At 50.3% G+C, this 23,847-nt stretch overlaps 2 protein-coding genes across 2 annotated transcripts; one reads left to right on the top strand and one right to left on the bottom strand.

The window, feature by feature from the left end:
• Positions 1 to 2,012: 2,012 nt before the first annotated feature.
• Positions 2,013 to 15,273, top strand: GAMT (guanidinoacetate N-methyltransferase). Its single transcript, XM_007072070.4, has 6 exons — positions 2,013 to 2,384; positions 5,569 to 5,714; positions 11,212 to 11,275; positions 12,330 to 12,397; positions 13,410 to 13,520; positions 14,115 to 15,273. The coding sequence occupies exons 1-6, from the start codon at positions 2,201 to 2,203 to the stop codon at positions 14,253 to 14,255; spliced, it is 714 nt and encodes a 237-aa protein (XP_007072132.2). The 5' UTR covers positions 2,013 to 2,200; the 3' UTR covers positions 14,256 to 15,273.
• Positions 15,274 to 16,982: 1,709 nt separating this feature from the next.
• NDUFS7 (NADH:ubiquinone oxidoreductase core subunit S7) lies at positions 16,983 to 23,518 on the bottom strand. The gene is made up of 8 exons (XM_007072071.4): positions 23,326 to 23,518; positions 22,009 to 22,045; positions 21,358 to 21,426; positions 20,220 to 20,337; positions 19,243 to 19,422; positions 19,112 to 19,158; positions 18,114 to 18,202; positions 16,983 to 17,205 (listed from the first exon to the last, which is right to left on the bottom strand). Exons 1-8 carry the CDS (start codon positions 23,339 to 23,341, stop codon positions 17,108 to 17,110), a joined length of 654 nt encoding a protein of 217 aa, XP_007072133.1. The 5' UTR covers positions 23,342 to 23,518; the 3' UTR covers positions 16,983 to 17,107.
• Positions 23,519 to 23,847: the final 329 nt, after the last annotated feature.

Here is a 23,847-nt window from a genome sequence, read left to right as displayed (position 1 = left end):
AAGCCAGCATAGTTAAATCAGCAAAACTTTGAAATGTAGGCAAGGCCTTAGGCCTGGTCTACGCTAGGAAATTAGGTTGGTATAACTACATAGCTCGGGGGTATGAAAAATCCACATCCCTGAGCAATGCAGTTAAACCAACCTAACTCCTGGTGTAGACAGTGCTAGGGTGACGGGAGAATTCTTCCATCGACCTATCTACGCCGATGGGAGACCGCCTCCCGTCGCGTAGGTCGTGTCTTCACTGAAGCACTACAGCAGCGCAGCTGCCGGGTTTTAAGTGTAGACAAGCCCATACAAGACCTATGTGTGCAGCATCTCTAGGTGCATGGAGAGCTTGTGTTTGTGTGTAGCACAAGAGGAAAGCATAAGCCAATGATATTGTAACAGGCAGTGAATGGTTTTATTTCAATGTCAGAAGTAAACCTAGCCCTTGTCAACTAGTATTATTTACTGTTTTATATATATATAACACCACTGGTGTATCTTAGGCTCCTAGCAGTCTGGGAGCACTATGATTCTGTAGATTTTTATGAACCAAATGACACCCCCCTCTTCCCTTTCGATCACTAATTTGCCCACGGGATTACACGTGCTCCCAGACTGTAGAGGGCAGGAAAGGCAATTTAATCCCACACGTTGCACAGTTTGGGAGTGGTGTTTTATTTCTGCAGATTTATTTCGACCCAGGTGTCTGATCATTCTGGCACACACCTTCGGGAGGAAAGTTCTTTGGGAGGAAAACATCCTCATTTTGGATTAAGTCTAAGGCACTTTTATTTGAAAACCTCGCCCTATTGGGAGGAAGGATTTTGCTTATGTGGGTTTCAACACAACATTTAAAATCTCACACGTGAGGTAGTTTTTTTTGTTTTGTTTTTTGGAAATCTAACTTTCTATCTATTGAAATAGTCAAGCAGCGTGGATGCCGTGCTCACCCTCCTGATAATAGAGAACCAGGGACATCTAGTGGCTTTAGCTAAATCCCAGAAGGATATTTAAGGGTTTGATTTGCAGAAGTGCTGTGTACCCCAAACTCCGGCTGATTTCAGTGGATGCTGTGGGTACTCAGCACTTATGAAAACTATGCCCCTATGCCCTGCTCCTGCAAAGACTTGTTCATAGAATTCACTTTACTACCAAGTTGATGGGACTACTTACAGTAGTAAAGTTAAGCATATCCGTAAGTGTTTGCGAGATAGTTATTATCTCGGGGGCTTGGGCAAAGAGAATTAAAATTCACAGAAAAAGACTGATGCACAGACACACCTCAGTTTGGGATTGGTGTGGTATTTCTCTAGGCAGATGGCTTGCACAAAACTGACAACCGCATAAGTGATACACATGGCATAAGGTTGGGCTAACAGCGCAATCTGTTTCGAGAGAAGAGAATTGCTTTTATCCCGGTGGGTAGAGTACAGATACTAAGCCCATGTGCTGGGCAGGGATATGCCATCCAACCACGCTGCACTTTTAGGGGTGGCTGATGGAGTGTGGGGGGACAGGAATTCCGTTGGTAAACGTCTGTTGTGGCCGAGGACTTCTCCTGGCCTGGGGGAACTGTAAGTATGAGCCTAGCTCTTGAGCCATTGATTTCAGCTGCCCATTGCCCAGCGGTCAGCTCTCACGCACACACCCTTTTCCACACCAGCCAAATCTCCCTCTTTTAGAAGGGGGCTCTCATTTAAGATACCTTCAGACTCTTAGGCATGAAGGGATTTCGCTGCAGGTTTCAGTGCGGCGTTGATACTCTTGTTCCTTTAGCTTGTCCTGCCCCTTGGCAATGTCCTGTGTTGCAGGTAGTGGAAGCTGGCTCCATGTGTCAGACGGAATGATGCCGAAAGAGTGCGTCCTTCCCTGGCCACAGGGGGAGTGGAAGTGCTCTGTTTACATGTCTCCTTGCAACCTGCACTGGCTCAGCCCGGTAATCTGCGTCCATGCATTTCTCCAAGGCATCGGCAGATGTCCCTCCTCGTTCACATCTCTGCCCTCCTCCTCTCCCAATTTGTACTGGGCATGCTCAGGACCCGCGGCCCAGAGAAGGGATCCCTTTTATCCAGAAGTAGCCTCTGCTCTTCTTTGCACACTCAGCCTTTTCTGGCTTGCCTATATAAAGCCAGCGAGATCACGGGGGCTCCCTTTCCCGCCCCTCCCCAGCCTGCTGGACTTTCCTCCCCCGGGTGGGAGAAGTAGTAATACCATGAACTCCTCCGCAGCTGCCGCTCCCATCTTCCTCCAGGGAGAGAACTGCACGCCGTCATGGAAGGGGGCAGACGCTGGCTTCGATCAGACGGACACCCACTTGGAGATCTTGGGCAAACCGGTGATGGAGAGGTGGGAGACCCCTTACATGCATTCTCTGGCGACGGTAGCAGCGTCCAAAGGTAACAGACGAGTGAGGTCCCAGCTCCTTGCAGGGGGGGGGGGGCGAGTAGTGGCAGCGGCCAGGAGTTCAGATGCACTCGTGGGGGTCCCGCGGGATGGTATCGGGACGGGAGTCAGGGGTGCCGAGCGCGGCGGCTGCTTCTCGTCCGCCGAGGGAAGCGCCCCGGAGGGTTTGCGCATTTGGGAAGAACAGAGACGAGCCATAGGCGGGGAGCCAGCGTTTATACAGCGCCGTTTGCAGGCACGGCGGGGGGCCTTCGTGCGCTTCGGGGTCTTGCTCCACTTGATTCTCCCTCCGCCCTGCTCACGGCGCCGGGGGCCAGCGCCAAAGGCTCCCCGCTGGAAGACCGAAAGTTCGGCTTCCTTTATCAAGAGGAGCTGGGCTTTGCCCTTACCCTGAAACGGATTGATAATGTAACAAGCATTTCCTCCCCGTCTGAAGACTGGCGTTGACTGAGGAGCTGAGCTCGCAGCAGAGAGCCGAAAGCCTGGGTGTTTTTTAAACCTTCCGGTCAAGTCCTCGCCCGGGCAACTATCTGCTGTGTGGCTAAGATATCAGAGTCACTGTCAGCTTTTCATGAATTGATTCGCTCCCTGATTCAAAGAGCAATGGAAGCCATGGCAGTGCTTCAGGTCCCCTAAGGAAACTTTAAATATAGCTGGCCCAGATGGATCGAGAGGGCGGAGTTTCGGACTTTCATTCTACACAGATGCCTTTAAAGTATTTGATTTCTGCACAGCTTTGAGGGTAACATTGGGGGGTGGGGGGAGGAAATCAGGCCTATTGAAGCTTTTCAGTCTAAAGTCAAGAGAACTCCAACAGTGCACAAATAATCTCCTGTCCATTGTCCTTGGTGTTCACTCCTCTGTCACGCAATCCACATTTGAACTGTAAATGCCAGGCAAATCCATATGCTCCACTAGGAGCAGGGTTAAGAATAGCACCCCTGTAACAGTAGCTGGGTCAAACAGTTGTGCTCTGTGTAATAGAAGAGGGGTTTCCAAATAGCTGCAGACTTATCCCGAGGGCAAGAGAGGGGGAGGAGAGGTCTGCAGTTCTGCATTGGAGGAGGGGCTAAAGTACCAGAACCCTCAGGTGATCTCCTCGATCTTTGCACTTTACCTTTCATTTAAAAACAAAGTGTCTGATCCAAAGCCCATTGAAATGAATGGAAAGAAAGACTCGCATGGACTTCAGTACCCTAAGGTTTAGGCCCAAAGCTCTTGAAACATGTCACATGGAGATTTTTAGTGGCATGTCTACAAGCAGTGAATTGTTACCAGAGAAGCAGCCCAGAGGGATCGGGTAGTTTCCTTTTGTTAGGAAAAGGTCTAACCACATTTCATATAAGTAATGAAGGTGTTACAGGTTTTTAAAATTGGTTTGGAGAAAAAAATCCTCAAAGTTTGGAAGGGCAATAACCCCTTTTAGGGCATAAACTCACCTCTTTCTGATGGGGGGTCAGGAAAAAACGTTCTCCAAGGGCAGGTTAATTTCTGAACCTTCTTTTGAAGCATCTGGTGATGGCCACTGTCAGAGAGGAGTTGGACCCCTGCTTTTATCCAGTCTGTTTTGCAGTGTTGCTGTAGCCATGTTTGTGCCAGGATATGAGAGAGACAAGGTGGGGGAGGGAATGTCTTTTACTGGACCAACTTCTGTTGGTGAAAGACAAGCTTTTGAGCTCCACAGAGCTTTTCTTCAGGTCTGGCAGTCCTCTGTCCCTACGGATTCAAACATTACCTGGAGTCTTGTGCAGCTCCAGCCAATGTAGTGTTACTCCAATGCACTACAGCCAGAATAGTGTAATAATACTTCAGACTTATCCAGGGCTACATTTTCAAAGCATCCTCCCAAACAGTTAGGCTCTGATTCCGAACATGCCCTTATACAAGCACATGAGCAGCCCCCTTGACATCAGTGGGATTGTCACATGTTTAAGGTTAAGCCTGCAGGTAGGTGTTTGCATGGTCAGGACTTCATGAGGGAAAAGAAAGTGAAACTGATGAGAAACAAAGATGAAACTGACAAACTGAGTTTCCCTCTACCAGCAAAGAAACAGTATAAATGGTTGGGGGGGAGGGGGAGTAATTTCTCATCCAGTTTTAATAATTTCAGGAGTTAATAGTTGGATGACTGAGAATATTTATGTTTAAATAACATTTTAACCTGACAATGTCCCCTTAAGAAAAAAATAGTTTTGGAAGGTGACTGACAATAGACCAAATGACTAAGGTATGCAGAACATTCCTTTCATTCATGCCCATTCACCAATTTTACAGGGTTGCACCTTGCTGGAGGAAGTAATGCCATCACATCCTTGGTGAAAGTGGGTCAATGGTAGGACTTTACACCCACTGATTTGGAGTTTGCCTGCACTGAGTCATTCCCATGCTGATGAATTAATTTTCTAGCCTGCCAAGCCATGTGGATCTTGTTCCTTCCAGAGGTTTTCAAACTCCTTATCTCTTCCAACACATTTGCTGGGTTTTCTATCCAGTTAGGCAGGACACCCATGAGTTAGGAGGCAGGGTTTAAGGTACAGGAGGGAGGAGAGACATGGCTAGAGTGAGAGTAGATAAGTAACAAATCACTGCACCCTGTTTTCTAATCCAGCTTTGATTTAGCTGGCTGGGCAGGCCCCGTGGTGCCAATTCACAGCTTGCCTTGATCTTCCTTCATTTTTCTAAGTTAATTTAGTGCTAATGAAAGGGGCCAGAGCATGAAAATCCCCTGGCTTGAGAATGGGTCCAACATGCAGAGGTGGGACAAGCTTCCCCTGCATGCTACCCTATCGACGTGACCCAGTCCTGACCCAGAGGGACCTCCTTTAGGGCTAAGAGTGATTTTCAGTCTCCATGGCCCATCCAATCCTTGGTCACATTGCTGAGACTGCCGAGAGAGGAGACCCAGCTAGAGCCAGCTGCATGGGGGCAGACATCAAGACCAAAAAGCCTTCAGACAGTAATGACTGCTGGTCACTAGCAGCCTGGCTTGGACTCGCACCAGTGACCTATAGGTGAAAGGCTCTATATCGCCCCAGCCAGTTCCTCCCAGGTTCGTATCTGAGCACAGAAGACTAAGGGACCAGCTGCCTTGTATCCTGCGATCAAGACAGCTGTCATTTAACTCTGGAGCGCGCCTACAGAACATTGGTAGCCAGGCTGTGACCTGTCTTTCCCCAGGCGGCCGTGTGCTGGAAGTGGGGTTTGGCATGGCCATCGCGGCCACGAAACTGGAAGAGTTCGACATTGAGGAGCACTGGATCATAGAATGCAATGAGGGCGTCTTCCAGAGGCTGCAGGAGTGGGCCAAGAAACAGCCACACAAGGTACGAGCAGCTCCGCTCGCTGCAGACAAGGATGCATTGCAGACTCTGTGCATCTTTGTAGCTACAGCTGAGCTCAGCTGGGAGTATCAATGGGCTACAATATGGCCTGGGATGGGGGGACTTATCCCAATCTCTGGCTGTGTAGCTATGTTCATATACAGCCCTGATCACCAGGCTCCGAGCGCCTTGCAGTTGGTAAAGGATTTTGTCCCCCACTCCCCAAAGCATTACCCCCATCTTACAACTGGGGAGGTGAGGCACAGGCTAGATTGTGGTTTGCCCAAGGTCACATAGGAAGACTGTCGGAGCCAGGAATTGACTCCAGATCGCAAGTCGCTCCCCAGTGCCCTAACCACTAGGCCAGCCTTCCTGCCCATTTCTTACCCTCTAGATTTCCCTGAGGGTATGTCTACACTACGATATTAGGTCGATATTACAGAAGTCGATTTTTAGAAATAGATTTTATACAGTTGATTGCGTATGTCCACACTAAGCACATTAAGTCAGCAGAGTGCGTCCTCACTACCATGGCTAGCATTGGCTTACGGAGCGGTGCACCGTGGGTAGCTATCCCACAGTTCCCGCTGCCCATTGGAATTCTGGGTTAAGCTCCCAATGCCTGATGGGGCAAAAACATTGTCACGGGTGGTTTTGGGTACATGTCGTCAGTCGCCCCTCCCCCCGTGAAAGCAACAGCAGACAATCGTTTCACGCCTTTTTTCCATGCGGACGCCATACTGCTTTCAGCAGAGAGTGCAGTAGGACTGCTAACCGTCGTCATCCACCGCTTCCACTGCAACACCGCTCTGCTGCTATTGTCTCAATAGCGAATTTCTCCGTGTTGTCTGTCATGGGCTCCTGGTTCTTCCTCGGGAAAGGTGTGCGGTGCTGTCGTCCTCCACCGCTTCCGCTGCAACTCTGCTCTCCTGAATCCACCTCGCAGGTCCTCTCGTCATTCTCTATAAATATCTATTCTCGTGGCATCCGTCGTCAGCCACCGCTTCCGCTGCAACTCTGCTCTCCTGCAGACGCCGTGCCACGGCAAGCATGGAGCCCGCTCAGATCACCATGGCAGTTATGAGCATTGTAAACACCTCGCGCATTATCCTGGAGTATGTGGAGAACCAGAACCTGCAAAAGCAGGCGAGGAGGCAACAGCAGCGCGGTGACAAGAGAGATGAGGACATGGACACAGACTTCTCTCAAAGCATGGGCCCTGGCAATTTGGCCATCCTGGTGGCAATGGGGCAGGCTCATGCCGTGGAATGCCAATTCTGGGCCTGGGAAAGAAGCACAAACTGGTGGGACCACATAGTGTTGCAGGTCTGGGATGATTCCCAGTGGCTGCAAAACTTTCGCATGCATTAAGGGCACTTTCATGGAACTTTGTGACTTGCTTTCCCCTGCCCTGAAGTGCAAGAATACCAAGAAGAGAGCAGCCCTTACAGTTCACAAGCGAGTGGCGATAGCCCTCTGGAAGCTTGCAACGCCAGACAGCTACTGGTCAGTCGGTAATCAATTTGGAGAGGGCAAATCTACTGTGGGGGCTGCTGTGATCCAAGTAGCCAGCACAATCACTGAGCTGCTGCTATCAAGGGTAGTGACTCTGGGAAATGCGCAGGTCATAGTGGATGGCTTTGCTGCAATGGGATTCCCTAACTGTGGCGCGGCGATAGACGGAACCCATATCCCTATCTTGGGACTGGACCACTTTGGCAGCCCGTACGTAAACTGCAAGGGGTATTTTTCAATGGTACAGAATGCACTGGTGGATCACAAGGGACGTTTCACAGACATCAACATGGGATGGCCGGGAAAGGTACATGATGCTCGCATCTTCAGGAACTCTGGTCTGTTTGAACAGCTGCAGGAAGGGATTTACTTCCCAGACCAGAAAATAACTGTTGGGGATGTTCAAATGCCTGTAGTTATCCTTGGGGATCCAGCCTACCCCTTAATGCCATGGCTCATGAAGCCATATACAGGCAGCCTGGACAGTAGTCAGGAGCTGTTCGACTATAGGCTGAGCAAGTGCAGAATGGTGGTAGAATGTGCATTTGGACGTTTAAAAACTTGCTGGCGCAGTTTACTGACTCAGTTAGACCTCAGCGAAACCAATATTCCCATTGTTATTACTGCTTGCTCTGCGCTCCACAGTATCTGTGAGAGTAAGTGGGAGACGTTTATGGCGGGGTGGAAGGTTGAGGCAAATCGCCTGGCCACTGATTATGTGCAGCCAGACACCAGGGCAATTAGAAGAGCACAGCAGGGCGTCCTGTACATCAGAGAAGCTTTAAAACCCAGTTTCATGACAGGCCAGGCTATGGTGTGACAATTCTGTTTGTTTCTCCTTGATGAAAACCCGCCCCCTTGGTTCACTCTACTTCCCTGTAAGCCAGCCACCCTCCCCTCTTCAATCATCACTTGCAGAGGCAATAAAGTCATTGTTGTTTCAAAATCATGCATTCTTTATTAATTCATCACACAAACAGGGGGATAACTGCCAAGGTAGCCCGGGAGGGGTGGGGGGAGGAGGGAAGCACCAAGTGGGGTGGTAGATGAGAGGAGGAGGGAAGGACAAGGCCACACTGCACTTCAAAACTTATTGAATGCCAGCCTTCTGTTGCTTGGACAGTCCTCTGGGGTGGAGTGGTGGGGTGCCCGGAGGCCCTCTCCCCCTCCCCCCACGTTCTTGGGCATCTGGGTGAGGAAGCTATGGAACTTGGGGAGGAGGGCGGGCGGTTACACAGGGGCTGCAGCGGTGGTCTGTGCTCCTGCAGCCTTTCCTGCAGCTCCACCAGATGCTGGAGCATATCAGTTTGATCCCCCAGTAGCCTCAGCATTGCATCCTGCCTCCTCTCACCTTGCTCCCGCCACCTCTCATCTCGCTCGTCCCTCCTGTCCTTGTGTTCATTATCTGCTTTCCTGGACTCTGGCACTGCTTGCCTCCACGCATTCTGCTGAGCTCTTTCAGTGTGGGAGGACTGCATGAGCTCAGAGAACATTTCATCGCGAGTGCGTTTTTTTCGCCTTCTTATCTGCGCTAGCCTCTGGGACAGAGATGATGGGGGAGCATTGAAACATTTGCATCTGCGGGAGGAAAAAAAAGGGAGAGTAGTATTTAAAAAGACACATTTTAGAGAACAATGCGTAGACTCTTTCATGGTGAACCAAGCTGTTAACATTACATAGCACGTGTGCTTTCGGTACAAGGTCACATTTTGCCTCTTATATTGAGGGCCTGCCTGTTTGGTGTGAGAGATCACACACGCAGGGCCAGGCAACAGAATTCAGCTTGCAGGCAGCCATGGTCTTTCGGCTTCTTCAACCTTCATAACACACGGGAATGGTTTCAAACAGCAGTGCCCTCCTTTCCCATACCAAGCACCCGTTGCGTTGGCCATTTAAAAGGAGGGGCTGCGGTTTTTGAGTTAACGTGCAGCACAAACCCAACTAAACCTCCCCCCCATTCTCTGGATGATCACTCTCCTAAGGAGAACACGGAGAGATAAAGAACGGATGTTGCTTGAATGCCAGCTAACACCGGGACTATACGCTGCCATGCTTTGTTATGCAATGATTCCAGAATACATGCTACTGGCCTGGCATGGTAAAGTGTCCTACTATGGGAGGACGGAATAAGGCTGCCCTCCCGAGAAACCTTTTGCAAAGGCTTTGGGAGTACCTCCAGGAGAGCTTCATGGAGATGTCCCTGGAGGATTTCCGCTCCAGTCCCAGACATGTTAACAGACTTTTCCAGTAGCTGTACTGGCCGCAAATGCATCCCAAGTCTTCAGGGCAAATTAATCATTAAACACGCTTGCTTTTAAACCATGTATTACATTTACAAAGGTACACTCACCAGAGGTGCCTTCTCCGGCTTCCTGGTCCGGGAGCCCGCCTTGGGAGGGTATTGGCTCCAGGATGATAAATACTTCCTGGCTGGAGAACGGTTTCTCCGCTTGCCTGCTGTGCGCTATTGTCCTCCTCCTCATCCCCAAAATCGTCATCCCTGTTGCATGAGACTCCCCTCTTGCAGGTGTCCACAGACAGGGGTGGGGTAGTGGTAGGGCCCCCCTCTAGAGTTGCATGCAGCTCATCATAGAAGCGGCATGTCTGGGGCTCTGACCTGGAGCGGCCGTTTGCCTCTTTGGTTTTTTGGTAGGTTTGCCTGAGATCCTTAATATTCACATGGCACTGCTGTGGGTCCCTGTTGTAGCCTCTGTCCATCATACCCTTGGAGATTTTGGCAAATATTTTGGCATTTCATCTTTTGGAACGGAGTTCTGATAGCACGGATTCGTCTCTTCATACAGCGATCAGATCCAGTACCTCCCGTTCGGTCCATGCTGGAGCTCTTTTGTGATTCTGGGACTGTGCTGATCAACTTGCCACGCTGGCCAAACAGGAAATGAAATTCAAAAGTTCCTGGGGCTTTTCCTGTGTACCTGGTTAGTACATCTGAGTTGAAAGTGCTGTCCAGAGTGGATAAAATGGAGCACTGTGGGATAGCTCCCGGAGGCCAATACCATCGAATTGCGTCTACACTACCCCAAATTTGACTCGGCGACGTCGATTTCAGTGCTAATCCCCTCCTTGGGGAGGAGTGCAGAAATCTATTTTAAAAGTCCTTTAAGTTGACAAACATGGCTTTGTCACGTGGATGGGTGCAGGGTTAAATCGATCTAACGCTGCTAAATTCGACCTAAACTCGTAGTGTAGACCAGGGCGGAGCTGAATGAGGAAATCTTTGGAATCAGAGTTAAAAAAACCAAAACTTTCATAACTTGGAAGCAGAAGAAAAGTTTAGCAACACACAACCACTCCATTAAGCAAAACATTAACTCTCTCAGTAAAGCGAAGGCTGGCCCCACACTCACTAGTATCAAGTTGTTTATTAATTTGCACCATAAACCCGTTTTTTAAATCAGTCACAATGTATTAGCGTCCCCTTGATGGGGTAGAGGATCCTCAGTTAATCTATCACATATGGGCATCGCACCCTGGGTTACGTGGAGGCCACTCCAGTGAGGACCAGCGAGATGCCAGTGGGGTTGAATTTGACTTGTGGACTCTCCCCTTCCCCCCGCCACTTTTACTAGGCCAAGTCCATCCCTAGTGTAACTTACACTGCAGCAAATGGACTTGAATTACACCAGGGTGGGATTTGGCCCAATATCTGTGTGTTAGAAGTTGCAAATGCTGGTCTTGTGACACACACTCTCTCTCTCTCTCGCCAAATCCTTGGTGCAGATCAGCTTCACTCCGTTGCGGCTACCGCGCTCCACCGACGTACACCCATTGTGGAGCTGGACGTTTATATTTAATCAGGGCTTGTTAAGAGGAAAACAACTTTAATGCTGCATGTAGTGGACATTGATCCAACTCTTCCTTCCTGCCCCATTCCCTGGGTGTTTCTTATTCTCGCTTTGGTCAATCATTGATCAGAATCTGTGCCTACATACCATCTGGTGACTTCTCCTTGTCTTGCCTGAAGGTCGTCCCCTTGAAGGGGCTGTGGGAAGACGTGGTGCCGACGCTGCCAGATGGACACTTTGACGGTAAGGGAAGCAGATTGAAATAAAAATCCAAAGAGATCACTGGAATCCCAGGGGTGGGTTGTGGAGAAGGAGGCTGCTGGGCAGTGAGGACCTCCACAACACCCATGGATCAGGGGCCCAGAGAAAGACAAACTACGCCAGAGCCAGCAAGCCCGAGTTTATTGGGCAGGATTTAGAGTGGCACGTGGTCTGGCCTGAAATGTTATGGAATCTAGGACACGTGTGGCTATTAGACAATGGAGGGATTCAAATGGCGCATGAATCAGGGGCGCTAGCTATATACTCGATAGGAGGGTGCTACGTAAACCCAGCCTGAACAGGACCTGAATTTAGTCATGCTAGGAGTAAGAATGTTCACGCACCCATAGGAAAATATACCAGGTGGCCTAATTTTCACAGGTGTTGAGCACCTGAAACTCCCATCCAATTCAATGGGAGCTGACCTTGCTCAGGCTCTATGAAAAAACTCAGGCCCTAAGATTAAGTACCATGCATTGCTGGAGGAGCTACACATTAGCTACATGGGAGGCTGTGTGACCTAGTGGACAGAGCACCAGAGCCCCATTGGGCTAGGCGGTGCACCCACATACAATGAGAGACAATCTCTGCCCTACAGGGCTTATAGCCTAAATCAACAAGACAGAAGCCTGGCGGGGAAACTGAGGCACACAAAAGGGAAGTGACTTGCCCAAGGGCACTGGCAGAGCCAAGAATAGAACTGATGCCTCCTGACTCCCAGCTCAGTGCCCTGGCCGCTAGGCCCTGCTGCCTCATTAGCTCGCACTGAAGCAGGAGAGATGAAATTCAGCTAGCCAGCTTAGCCCAGCCTCCCAGAGGTTGGCAGAAGGAAAGCACGTTGCTGTCGGTACGATGAAGCTATCGCCAACACTGGTGTTATCAAATGCATGGGACTCAAATGTCATGTATTAAGGGGGGGGAAGACACGCCAAGCAGCCAGCTACGCAGAGGAATCTTAGCCCAACTAAGCGGTCCCAGTCTGTGCTACAGCATATCTTGCAGCTAATGCATTATTTCCCTCGGTTTCCCTGGACAGGCATCCTCTATGATACCTATCCCCTGTCAGCAGAAACCTGGCACACTCACCAGTTCAACTTTATCAAGGTAACAGACTCTCCTGCAGTTCTCCAATGAGCAGGATTCTTCCCTCGTTATCCGCATATTGCAAGCCCCCTGCTAGCGTTTCTGCAGCAGCTCCAGGCATTTGGGGGCCTGCTCAGACAATATGTCTGTATGTATGTATGTATATGCTGTGCTCTCAGCTCCGGTTGGGTTTCACTGGGAACTGAGGACATATCACCTGGCAGGGTCAGGACTTTAATTCCCCAGAGGCCTCTCTGAGCTGGACAGTTAGATCTGTAGCCCACCTCCAAAGCCACACGGGAGTCGTCACGAGACGGACCTGGCCCCGGGAGACTTGCTAGGATGGGCCTTTGCCCGTTGTTACGTTACAGCCATCAGCTTCTCCATGCTGCTTTGGGGCCCAGGGTGTTTTAGGAACGTGGGATTTTCGCATGTAGCCCACGTTTGTCTCCTGTGGCACCTTTCCTACCAACGCTACTCAAGAAGTGTTTTGCTGGAGTTACGTGGGAGAGGGACTGACCCTAGCAAGGGGCAATTGAAGCTTTCACAGATTCTCTGAAAGGAAATGGAGAGGGGAGATGCCGGGGGAGGTTGTTCTAGATGGCAGGTGCTACAGTAGGATGGCCAGGTGCCTGGTTTTTGACTGGAAAATCCAGTCCAAAAGGGGGCCTGACAGTGTCCAGTCAGATCTACTGACCGGACACCCAAAGTCCAGTTACTGCAAGCAGGAAGACACTGTCATCACCCACTCCAGCCCTACGTCCGCAGGCAAGTAGCAAGAGACGGGGGGGGGGCGAGGGGGGAGGGAGAGAAGAGTCGAAGGGGGCAGAGCCTCAGGAGAAGAGGCGGGACAGGGCGGGGCTTTGGTGGAAGAGGCGGGACAGGGGATGTTCCCGCACTCCTGCTGGAGTGTCCGGTTTTTAAATATTACAAGTTGGCAACCCTATGCTACGGAGGGAAGGCAGAGAGGAGCACGGTGTTTAGGGCAGCCCCTAAATCCCATCAGCCTCCCATTTGTTTCCCTCTTCCACAGGGTCACGCTTTCCGCTTGCTGAAAGCCGGTGGCGTGCTCACCTACTGCAACCTGACATCCTGGGGGGAGCTGCTCAAGACGGAGTACACGGATATTGAGAAGATGTTTGAGGTGAGGAGGGGCAGAGGCTCGGAGAGCCCGATGGCAGACATGACCACAGGCGAGGGGGTGCCAAACCCTGCAGTCGTTTCTCACTCACCCAAGGTGGCTGCTGACCGGAGCATACAGATACCAGAGTCCTACCACCTGCCCGACTGTGGGTGCAAAGTTGCATTAGGCCTCACACCTGCCATGCTGTTTGCGGACACAAACGAGCACATGAGTTTTACAGGCCTGGATTAGATCCACATAAAAACAGGCCAGTCCTCAGCCCTTTGGAAACAGGCCCTCCGTTAAATGGCACGGCTAGATAACAGGCAGGTGATAATATGAGCAGGAAGGAACGGTTGACAAGTAGGGCTTGGCGGGACCCAGTTCAAGGATACACTTCAGAAGCACCATAAAGTACAGTGGGTGTTTTTCCAGGACAGTTCTAAAGCTTCAACCATCTTAGTGGCTGGGGCAGTGTCATTTTAATGTAACCAGACCGGTTAAACAAAGGGTTAGGCGTCTCCTTCCTCGAGGATGATGTTGGGACAGACTGTGTGTTCAAGCAGAGGTGGCTCAGAACCTCACCGGTCTCTGTCTTACCTGTCCCTCCCTTAGGAGACTCAAGTTGCACACCTGATGGAGGCAGGGTTCAAGAAGGAGAACGTAAGCACCAGCGTGATGGACTTGATCCCGCCTGAGGACTGCCGGTACTACTCCTTCCACAAAATGATCACGCCCACCATCATCAAAGAGTGAGCAGCCACCCAGCACCCTCTCCTGTCTCACTCACTCAGCTGCTACAACAAAGAGAGAGGGAAGAAATCCTGCCAGCAGGAGTGAAAACTAAATCATCAAGGACTGGCTATTTACAATCCAGGGAGGGGAGGGAATATTCATCGCTCTACAGTACTAATGAGGGAAGATTAACATATCGATTGGACTTTCCAGTAAGATTGAGAGGAGGGGAGGATTTGGGAAAGTACAGTTGGAAGTTTATGACAGTTTAGAACTAGCACGTCTGTAGTGGACCCTGCACCACAAAGGGTCCAAGTGACTAGGACTGGGATTCAGGACTCCTGCCTTCTAGTCCCAGCTCTGCCAGTGAGCTGCTGGTGTTTATGAGCAAGTCACTGCCCCGTCTGTGCCTCAGTTTCCCCATCCACAATACATTATCCCCTTTCTCCCCCCCACCCAATGCTTTGAGATCTATGGCTCTAAGACCCTAGGTCAGAGCTAGGTGTTATTTGGTCAACGAAACCTGCCCCAAGGCCTGGCTGTGGATCTGGGGCATTTCTCCTACGTTTTTAAAGAATGTTTTTATTGTGGGGGTTGACCTGCACTCAGAGCCCTCGCTGTAGGCTCCACAGCTGTTGATTAAAGTGAAAATCAGTAGGGGACTGTAGGTAGCTTGAATGGGGGATTTCCTAATCTGAGTTTCCAGTGGAACGCTGTCTTTTTTTAAAGATCAAGACTTGACTCTCCCCGACCGGCCGAGTAAAGTACCCTCTACCCCACAGAGTTTAATTCTGAAAGCCTGGCATTTGCATTTGTGTAATTAAATGAGATTCAGACAACTCCCAGAGCAAATCCCGTGGGAATCTCCACTTATATTTTTGGCCAATGGCCTGTTTTTAATTAAGATTTTGGTAATGAATTCTTATGACCTTCCTGGAAGTTTACCACTACATGACTAATTACCCACCTCTGTACATAGATGTGGTGGACATGCTATTAATACGAACACTAAAGACAGTAAATTGACTTAAAAACTACAGCTCAAGACTTCAGAATAATTTATTTTCATTTTTTATAAGCACACACAACTCTGCAGTGGCTCTGTGCTCCTCATTACAGGTGGCCTGAAGTGCTGGTAGCAAATCACCAATCTGTTTCCTCTCCTGTGGTCCTGATGGTGGCAGCCTAAGATCGGCTTAGAAGCTTTCTATTCCTGTCCCCTTTTCACAAAAGCCGCTGCTTTTTAATAAGATTGCTGGGCAAGATTCTAGATAAAGCAGGTGCCTAAATATAGACTATGAGCCCCACCCACAAACCAAGTCCCCATTGCGCTAGGGGCTGTCCAAATGCATGGTCCCTGCCCCACAGAGCTTCCAATCTAAGACAAGAGATAATACGTGAACACTGACGGAAATGGGGGAGCAAAGAAAACAATGAGAATGTTGGTCAGCATGACAGGCAGGGATCTCAGCACTGAGTTAAGCAACCAGATAAGAGGCCTGATGTACAGAAGTGCTAAGTATCCAATGGGATCTAGCTATAAAGAGAGGTCAAATACAGTTGTGTTGTATGCATAGACGTCGTGGAACAGGGAGATAAATCTTCTCTGTACAGCTCTGGTGCTGCAATACCTGGGACATTGTACTAGGCATCACGTTATCAGAAAGATGATGATAAACTGGATGGAGTTGAGAGAAGAGTTGCAAAATCTATCCGGAGGCCAGAGGGACTCATTTAGCAGTAAAGATTATAAAAGGGGTGGGAGTTAATGGGTTGGCTGAAGTGACGACTGAAGATCAGTTCACAGATACTGTATATGGAAAGTGTAAACATCAAAGAGAGCAGAGCTTTAGGGTGGCAAAGGGAGGTATAGAAGCTGCAGTAATGGGCTGAAATGAAGACTGTAAATGTTGATTTAGGTCCATATCAGCCTCTGGTGTAGCTGTGTTTTTGCTGACAGCATCAAGCTCAGAATTTTGCAGGTGAGGAAGTGGAGATGAGACGTCTGGGAGTTTGGTTTAGAGCAGGCTTGGGACTGATTTACAAAACATCTCATCAATGGCAAAGCTGGGGACACGTCTCAGTCCTGATTGCCACAGAGGGGTAAAAAAAACCCAAATAAATCTCATCTATGCAAGCTGAATCTAACCCTGTTATCATCAAAGAGGTAGGAGTTGAGAGGTACTTTTCCCCCAGTTTAAAATCAAACCAGGACTCTGTGAAACATTTGAAACACACTTATGTATCTGCCTCAACTCCTCTGGTGTTTGAAATTGGTTTGCCCAGTTTTGTTTGGCCGCTTGCACAGTTAACACTATTTTACATAAACATCACCACTACGCAAGAGGGGCCAGTTTCCCGAACCCGCAATTTCCACTGCAGCCAGTGGGTCAAACTCAGAGTCGCAGAAGGGAGGCAGGCTGCAGAACAGATGTTTGGCAACAGCAGCTAACAATGTGAAGAACCTAGTGGGCATGCTCTGTCCCCCGCGTGAACCATTCCACCCAGGAACCAGTGTATTCGGAATCCTATCCGATTTAACCCATATACCCACGGGGGGTATATGTGTGGGGGGAGGGCACCCAGAACACCTGGAAGGGGGGCATTGGGTGAGTTGCAGAGAGTCCCTGAAAAAGAGAGGGATGGGAGGATGGCGCCCAGGGAGCACCTGGGATGTGCAACGACACTGGCTGTGAATTGTGCCCCCCCAGTTTAAATAAACGAGTGGGAACGTTTAAGGACAGGAGATCACGTTAAACAGATCACGTTTTATTGTGAGGCTTGTGCAGACCACAGCTGCAGTGTGCGTGACTATACCAATACATTTCTCTGTCAGGGAAGGGGGTGAATAGCTAGGTCATAAATAAGGGAGGCTATTTCCTGTACCAGATTTGAATCTTCTTCTCCCGCTTGATTTTCTTCTGCAGCTGCAGGATTCCATAGAGCAGTGCTTCGGCAGTAGGTGGGCAGCCTGCGGGAGAGAGGGAGAGCCTGAGAACTGTAAGCAGTGCAGGGCTGCATTTGTCCAGTGCCTAGCACGGGGCGGGAGGGTCCTGCTCCATGACTGAAACTCCAAGGTGCTACCTCAGTACACATAATAGACAACAGCCAACCAGCTCAACTGGGTGGGCTAAAGACCCCAGCTGACATACAACAGGGTCACTCAGAGAGAGACTGCATAAATGAATACGTTTTAAGGCCAGAAGGGACCCATTAGACCATCTAGTTTGACCTCCAGCATAGCACAGTTCCAGAGAATTTCACCCAGTTACCCCTGGATGGAGCCCAATAACTTGACTAAAGCATCTCGTCCAGAAAGGCAGCCGGTCTTGTTCTGAAGACGTCCTGTGGCAGTTTATTCCAGGGGGGTTTTAATCACCCTCACTGTTAAGCTGGAAATAAGGCGTAAGTTTTTCTCTTGCATTAAAGAAAGCAGCTGTCACAGACGAGAGGGCTGTATTTTTACACGTTAGAACAGAGATGCACTTGGAAAAGTTTTATGAATGTCAGAACTGCTTTTCCTTGTAAATAACTTGGTATGTTGACACAGAACATTCCTTCCTTGTGGACCCATGAATACCCCTGTGCCGTGCCCAGACTGAACTGGATGCAATCGCCTGTCTAGAAGTTACAAGGATTTGACTTTCTTCCCAATTCCTTGTTTGAACACAATGTAATGAAAGCCTGAAAATGTAAGTGATGCAGCTTAAACTTAAACAAAAGGCCCTTCAGTAGCAACATACTGGACTGGAGTCATAACATATTACAGTCACAGTCCAAACTAAAACACAGCGATAGGTTGCTGCAGCTATGCTCCAGCTTGCTGCGCTTAGAGTAACGTGCTGTAATCCCACAGAGACAAGCAGAGTTTCTTTTTACCTGGAACGTAGATGTCCACTGGCACAATGCGGTCGCAGCCTCTCACCACGGAATAGGAGTAGTGGTAGTAACCACCACCATTAGCACAGCTACAAAAGATGTAAAGGGTTCAGTGTCCTTTGAAGTGCAACTCGGGAGCACCAGGCAAGAGTTACACAGAAGGCAAGGCAAGACTTTACCCGTGCATCAGAAATGCCGAGAAAACAGAGCCACATGGCAGTTAAAGCAAAAGACTTTAAAGCCATGGGCAAGTTTCAGACAGTTCAGTGCTGAGTCAATATTGTGGCCATTCAACATGAACACACAGGGCCGAGCTCTCAAGACACAAGAGCCTAAGTGACACATGCAGATGAATAATTGTGCACCAGTGCACCTCCCCATGGCTTAGGCTCCTGGTTCTGAGAATCTCTGGATGCCCCGGCTGCTTTCCTGACAGACCAGATTCTGAGCAAGGGACTTAAGAATTTCATTCATTTAAAAGAAATCTATGTTCTAAAACTCTCCGTATCAGTCACACAACAATAACCCAAACCTGCGGCATGATCTGTGCATACAAATGGGGTTTTAGAAACCAGTCTGGTTAAAATTACTGCTGCTCCTGCTGAGGCACGCTGCTCGTTCCGATACACATTCTTAGGGTAGGTCTATACTGCACTCACGGGTGGGACTGCAGCTCGTGTAGACACACCCCAGACAGCTTTAATCTAGCTAGCTGGGGTCCTGGAGCAGGGAAGCTGCAGCAGTGCCTGCTTCAGCACAGGCTAGTCCCACAAGTAATTATGCAGGCTCCTGGGCGGGTTTGCAGAGAACACTCTGCAGCCCGTGCAGACATAGCTTCACTGCTCCAGGACCTGAGCTAGTCAGAGTAAAGCACCCTCAGTATGCCTACAGGAGGCGCAATTACACCCCAAGACTGCATACCCTGACTTAACACAGGCAGGGGCAACAGATTTCCTTCCAGCAAACTGTAAGACAATAAGGAAGCCTCTGGCATTTACCTTCCCATGGAGACCACGTAGCGTGGTTCAGGCATCTGGTCATAAACCTGGAGGAGAGAGAGATTTCACAGTGAACTCCTTTTACATCGGAGTTAGAAAGCTGCACTTGCCAACGTGGCCAGAATCCATACCTTCCGAAGGGCTGGGGCCATTTTGTTGGTCAGGGTGCCGGCCACAATCATGACGTCCGCCTGCCGGGGGCTGGCCCGGAACACCACCCCGAAGCGATCCATGTCATAGCGAGGAGCCGCCATGTGCATCATCTCCACCGCACAGCATGCCAGGCCAAAGGTCATTGGCCACAGGGAGCTCTGGGACGGAAGAGATCTAAGTTAGGTTAACAGGGCTCAAAACGGGACTGGGGTCTGCAGCACTGAGACCCGCGTGGGCCGCTCAGAACGTTTCAAGGGACAGGAAGTCTGGGGCTGGGAGGGTATGGCAAAGGTGTTTTACGTTCTGTATGACGCATGTAGTGCTACAGATGGATGTGGGCTTTGCATGCAAATGAGAAGGCAAGACCTCTGCCCCAAGGTGCTTTACACCTGGGCGTATGCACACAGCCTTTCAGGATGCCCAAGCTATACCTGCAGCACCACTGAAATGCAGCCTGTTCTGGGACAGACGGGCAGATGCCAGTGCATAACAAATTGCATGAGGGCCCAGGAGAATGGAGAAAAGCAATCCTGGCCAGGACAAAGCCTTACTCTCCAGAGCAGAGACACCTCAGTTTAAGGTGTCATCTGAAGAGCCCCACCGGCTGAACTCAGCATAGCCACCTCAGATACAGATAGAGACAAGAAAGCAACATTTGCTGGAATATTCAAGGTAGGAGGGAAACCACAGAGGAACAGGGTGACTCTCTCAGCACAATATTTAAGGAAGTTTGTAGCACCTTCAGATTAAGACGTTAGTCCTCTGTCTGAAGCAGAAACCCCCAAACCCCCAGCTCTGGCCAGGGAACATGTGCTACTTCATCGCAGGGCACCAGAGGTTTTGAACTTGATTGCTGCCCTTTCAAAGAGACAGGCTCATCTACCTTTCCGCGAGCACTCCAAAGCCTTTGTTACCCATTCTTGTTTACAGGCCATGGGCGCTCCTGGCCACTCACCCTACGAGCCCAGTTGATTAGGTCATCGAGTTTGGTAACAATATACTCTCCCCGGCTGGTAGGGACGTAGGATTTTTTCTGGACGACGGTAGTGCTCTTTTGCCGGACCTGGGATGGGCTGAGAACAAACAGCATGGACGGCTACACCAGCTTACAATCTATCCGGTTATTAACAGAGTCACTGATTAAGGTGTCTCAGCTCTGAGGGCATTCGATCCCCTGAAGGGGCTGGAATAAGCTCCTCATAGTCAATTCAATACCAGCTGCTGCTGCTGCTAAAGATGGCACAATAGGGCGAGGGTAAACTCAGCGGTCACCTTTGGACCAGCCAGTTTAAAAGCCAGAGGAAATCTCACAGTACCACCCCATTCGGGACAATAAAGCATGTCTGGTCTGGGCTGGAAATGCAGGGGATGGTGCAGTTCAGGACAGGGATGCACTGGCAGGCCTGTGCATGGGATCCAGGATTGGAAGAGCAAGTCACAACGAAGGTGCTCTGGTAAGGAGCCGGGGGTCTGGAATAGCCAGGGATACGGCTGGCCAGCTCAGAGGGAAGGATGGGGAAGGACGCACCTGGCTCACATACCAGTGCTGTCTGTCCCCCACTTTCACAAGCACTGGAACTCGTCCCCAAATTAAAGACCAGGATTCCAGTCGATGAAGAGGAGGCATACAACACATAGAACATTTGTGAATATCAGTCATCTGCCTTGTGACGCAAGAGGCTGAAGATGGCGAGGGTTCTGGATCACAGGCTGTATATACTGCATCGCGTTTTGTTTTGGAGAGTTCTAACCGTTAAAAATAGCGCACCAGGCTGAGTGAGCTCTACGCTGTTCAAACGAGCAGACTCCACATCGTGGGGAAAAATCCAAATATCGTGGAATCTGCTGCTCAGGCAGGGAACCTTCACTGGGACCTTCATTACACTCGGGCTACCTGGCAGGCTCATCTCAAGGACCCAACGCCTTGCCATTTAATACTGATTGCTAAGAGGAGAGAGAGAAACCGGGCTTCCTTCGGCCATACACCAGAACAGAACTGTAGCAAACAGACATTCCTTTCCTGTATCGCTTGCAATCTCCCACCTGAAGAAGTGACACTCAGCTAAAGAACTTAGATCGTCGCGTGGCATTACCTGTCAGCATGGCCGGTCGCTGGCGTCTCATGGAGTGACTGAGCGTGGACAGGTGTCACAGCGCTGGGCCTGTAAAAATGAACACAGCTGAACATCACGGTGCAGCAACAACACTTTGCCAGTTATGTCGTCCCTTCCACGCTAGGATCTCACAGTACTTTACGGACACTATCTAATTAAGCCCCTCAGCCCCGTGAAGCATAATACCCCATTTACAGACAGGTAAACGGACGAATGGAGGAAGTAAGCGTGCTGACCAAAGTTCGTGGCAGAGTGAGAACAGAATCGGAGTCCTGACTTCCAGCCCTGCGATCTAACCCTGGGGCAACATTTTCGAATGACCCTACCACAATCAGACAAGCCAGGCTTGTTTCCCTGAATGTCCGTTAAGAACTTGACATTACTGTCTCCATACGAACAGCAACAACTCAAGCAGAGAGCTGTGCAGCTGCGTTCAGCGCAAATTCACTCTCACTTGAGGAGAAATACGTTAAAGGAATAGGGCTGTAGAGACGGCAGATTGGAAGAATTCATGAGAAAGGCATGAAGAGGGCTGCAAGCAGCAAAATGATTTAATCCATTTTGCCTTTCTCCCCCCCACACAAGTAAATATCTTCTTTGTGGTTGCTCAGCCAACCAGGTGCTACTTACCGCAAAAGAAATATCCCAGCCCGGGCCAGGCGAGGAGCTGTGAACAAAAGCCACAGGGCAGTTTACGTTTAACACAGCCAGAATCTCAGTGAAAGATGATAATTGTGCTGCACTGCCCTGCCATCTCAGGAGCAGCATTCCACTAAGTCTGCTATTCCTCCCCCAAGGCCCAGAGCTGAGGATAATGGGGGGTAGGCAGGGGAAGGAGAGGAGGGATGTCCAAGCTCCAGGTAAGAGATTTAATACTGACCAACCTGCCTCATCATCATTCTCAAATGGGTATAATTCTGCAAGGTTTGGAAAGCTAAGCAGATCTTTCAGTCATAAAACTCTAACCCATTCCCCACAAAGTCACATTCATCCACTAAAATATATTAGCCCTGAAACCAAGCAAAGCAATAAATAAGTAAATGCACACACAGACTGGTGCTTTTTTAAATGTCAAGAACAATGCACTTCAAGCAAGTGTTACCGTGCCTCTGTCCAAATCACAAGTGTGATTAAAAGAATTAGTGCCTACAATTCACTGCCTAGGGCAAAAGTAGGTCAGTGACTTAATGACACCCTTTCAACGGTCCCTTGAAATTGTTAACTACTTATGCTAAACAATTTGTCCCCCCTTGGATTTAGCTGTGATGCACTCGGTTAGTTTCCCAGACCTGAAGAAGAGCTCTGTGGAGCTCAAAAACTTGTCTCTCTCCCCGCAACAGAAGTTGGTCCAATAAAAGATATTACCCCACCCGCCTTGTCACTATTTCAAACCGTCACGCTGACAGCCCAGCAGCTAGCACTGCCTGGGTGGAAGTCAGCCATCTAGTACCCATCTAGGAGTGGGACAGCAGCCTAATACTTGGGGACCCTAGCATTTGCCACTCCCCAAATCCAGTTCAGAGCCTGCTGTCGTGAATTTCTTGGTTTGCTCGGCGCCCCGCCGCCTGCTGATCAGCAGCCCAGGACTTGCCCCCCTGCGCTGTCACGACCCCGCTGCAGGGGCGCCGGTGCCCGCACCGCTCCCCAAGAGACCCCAGAGGGTCAGGCTGCCAAAACCCACCGAGTGGAGCGTTCCTGCCAAGGCACTTGACAGGAGGATCCTGCCACGGGGTGTCACCCACACACCCAACACGCACAATCCAGACCCCTAAGCTGGGGGGCATGGGGGGGGTCCTTCCTACTAGAGAGGCTGGGCTGAGCCCACTGGACAGGGTCCCCCCAGACAAAAGGGAAGCAACCCCCCTTTCCACCTTCTTCAGCCCGAGAAGGGGGGGCTCCCCCATCCCCCAGGTAGGGGGGCGTCCCTGCCTCCTGCCCCCCACTCACCAGCCAGCGCAGCCATCTTGCCGCCAGCCCTTCAGCCAACCTCTGCCTGGCAGGGGCCGTGCAGCCGCCTAAGCCATCCGGCCGAGCCGGTGCAGCCCCCACACCGCTCCCCGGCGGGCCGGGGAAACGCAGGGAGGCGCTCCAGGTTCCGCCTGCCTGAGGGGTGCGGGTCTGTGTGTGTGAAAGGAGGGAGGGGTGTGTGTGTGTGAAAGGAGGTAGGGGTGGGGGTGTGTGAAAGGAGGGGTGTGTGTGTGTGAAAGGAGGAGTGTGTGTGAAAGCAGGTAGGAGTCTGTGTGTGTGTGTGTGTGAAAGGAGGGGTGTGTGTGAAAGGAGGTAGGGGTGGGGGTGTGTGCGTGTAAGGAGGGAGGGGTGTGTGTGAAAGGAGGGGTGTGTGTGTGTGAAAGCAGGTAGGGGGTGTGTGTGAAAGCAGGTGGGGGGTGTGTGTGTGTGAAAGGAGGGGTGTGTGTGAAAGGAGGTAGGGGTGGGTGTGTGTGTGTGTAAGGAGGGAGGGTTGTGTGTGTG

Source organism: Chelonia mydas, chromosome 25 (genome assembly GCF_015237465.2).
Source record: "Chelonia mydas isolate rCheMyd1 chromosome 25, rCheMyd1.pri.v2, whole genome shotgun sequence".
Lineage (NCBI taxonomy): Eukaryota > Metazoa > Chordata > Testudines > Cheloniidae > Chelonia > Chelonia mydas.
Note: the sequence above shows the minus strand (reverse complement) of the source record. Positions and strands in the feature narration are given on the sequence as shown.

Bases quoted from the DNA above. Each gene is read 5' to 3' on its own strand.
- GAMT (XM_007072070.4), top strand. From the start codon at position 2,201: ATGAACTCCTCCGCAGCTGCCGCTCCCATCTTCCTCCAGGGAGAGAAC. The intron at 11,276-12,329 runs GTAAGGGAAGCA...TTCCCTGGACAG, and splicing joins GCCAGATGGACACTTTGACG to GCATCCTCTATGATACCTAT. The intron at 12,398-13,409 runs GTAACAGACTCT...CCTCTTCCACAG, and splicing joins ACCAGTTCAACTTTATCAAG to GGTCACGCTTTCCGCTTGCT.
- NDUFS7 (XM_007072071.4), bottom strand. The intron at 21,427-22,008 runs GTAAGTAGCACC...TCATTTTTACAG, and splicing joins GCTGGGATATTTCTTTTGCG to GCCCAGCGCTGTGACACCTG. The intron at 19,159-19,242 runs GTATGGATTCTG...TCTCTCCTCCAG, and splicing joins TGGCCCCAGCCCTTCGGAAG to GTTTATGACCAGATGCCTGA.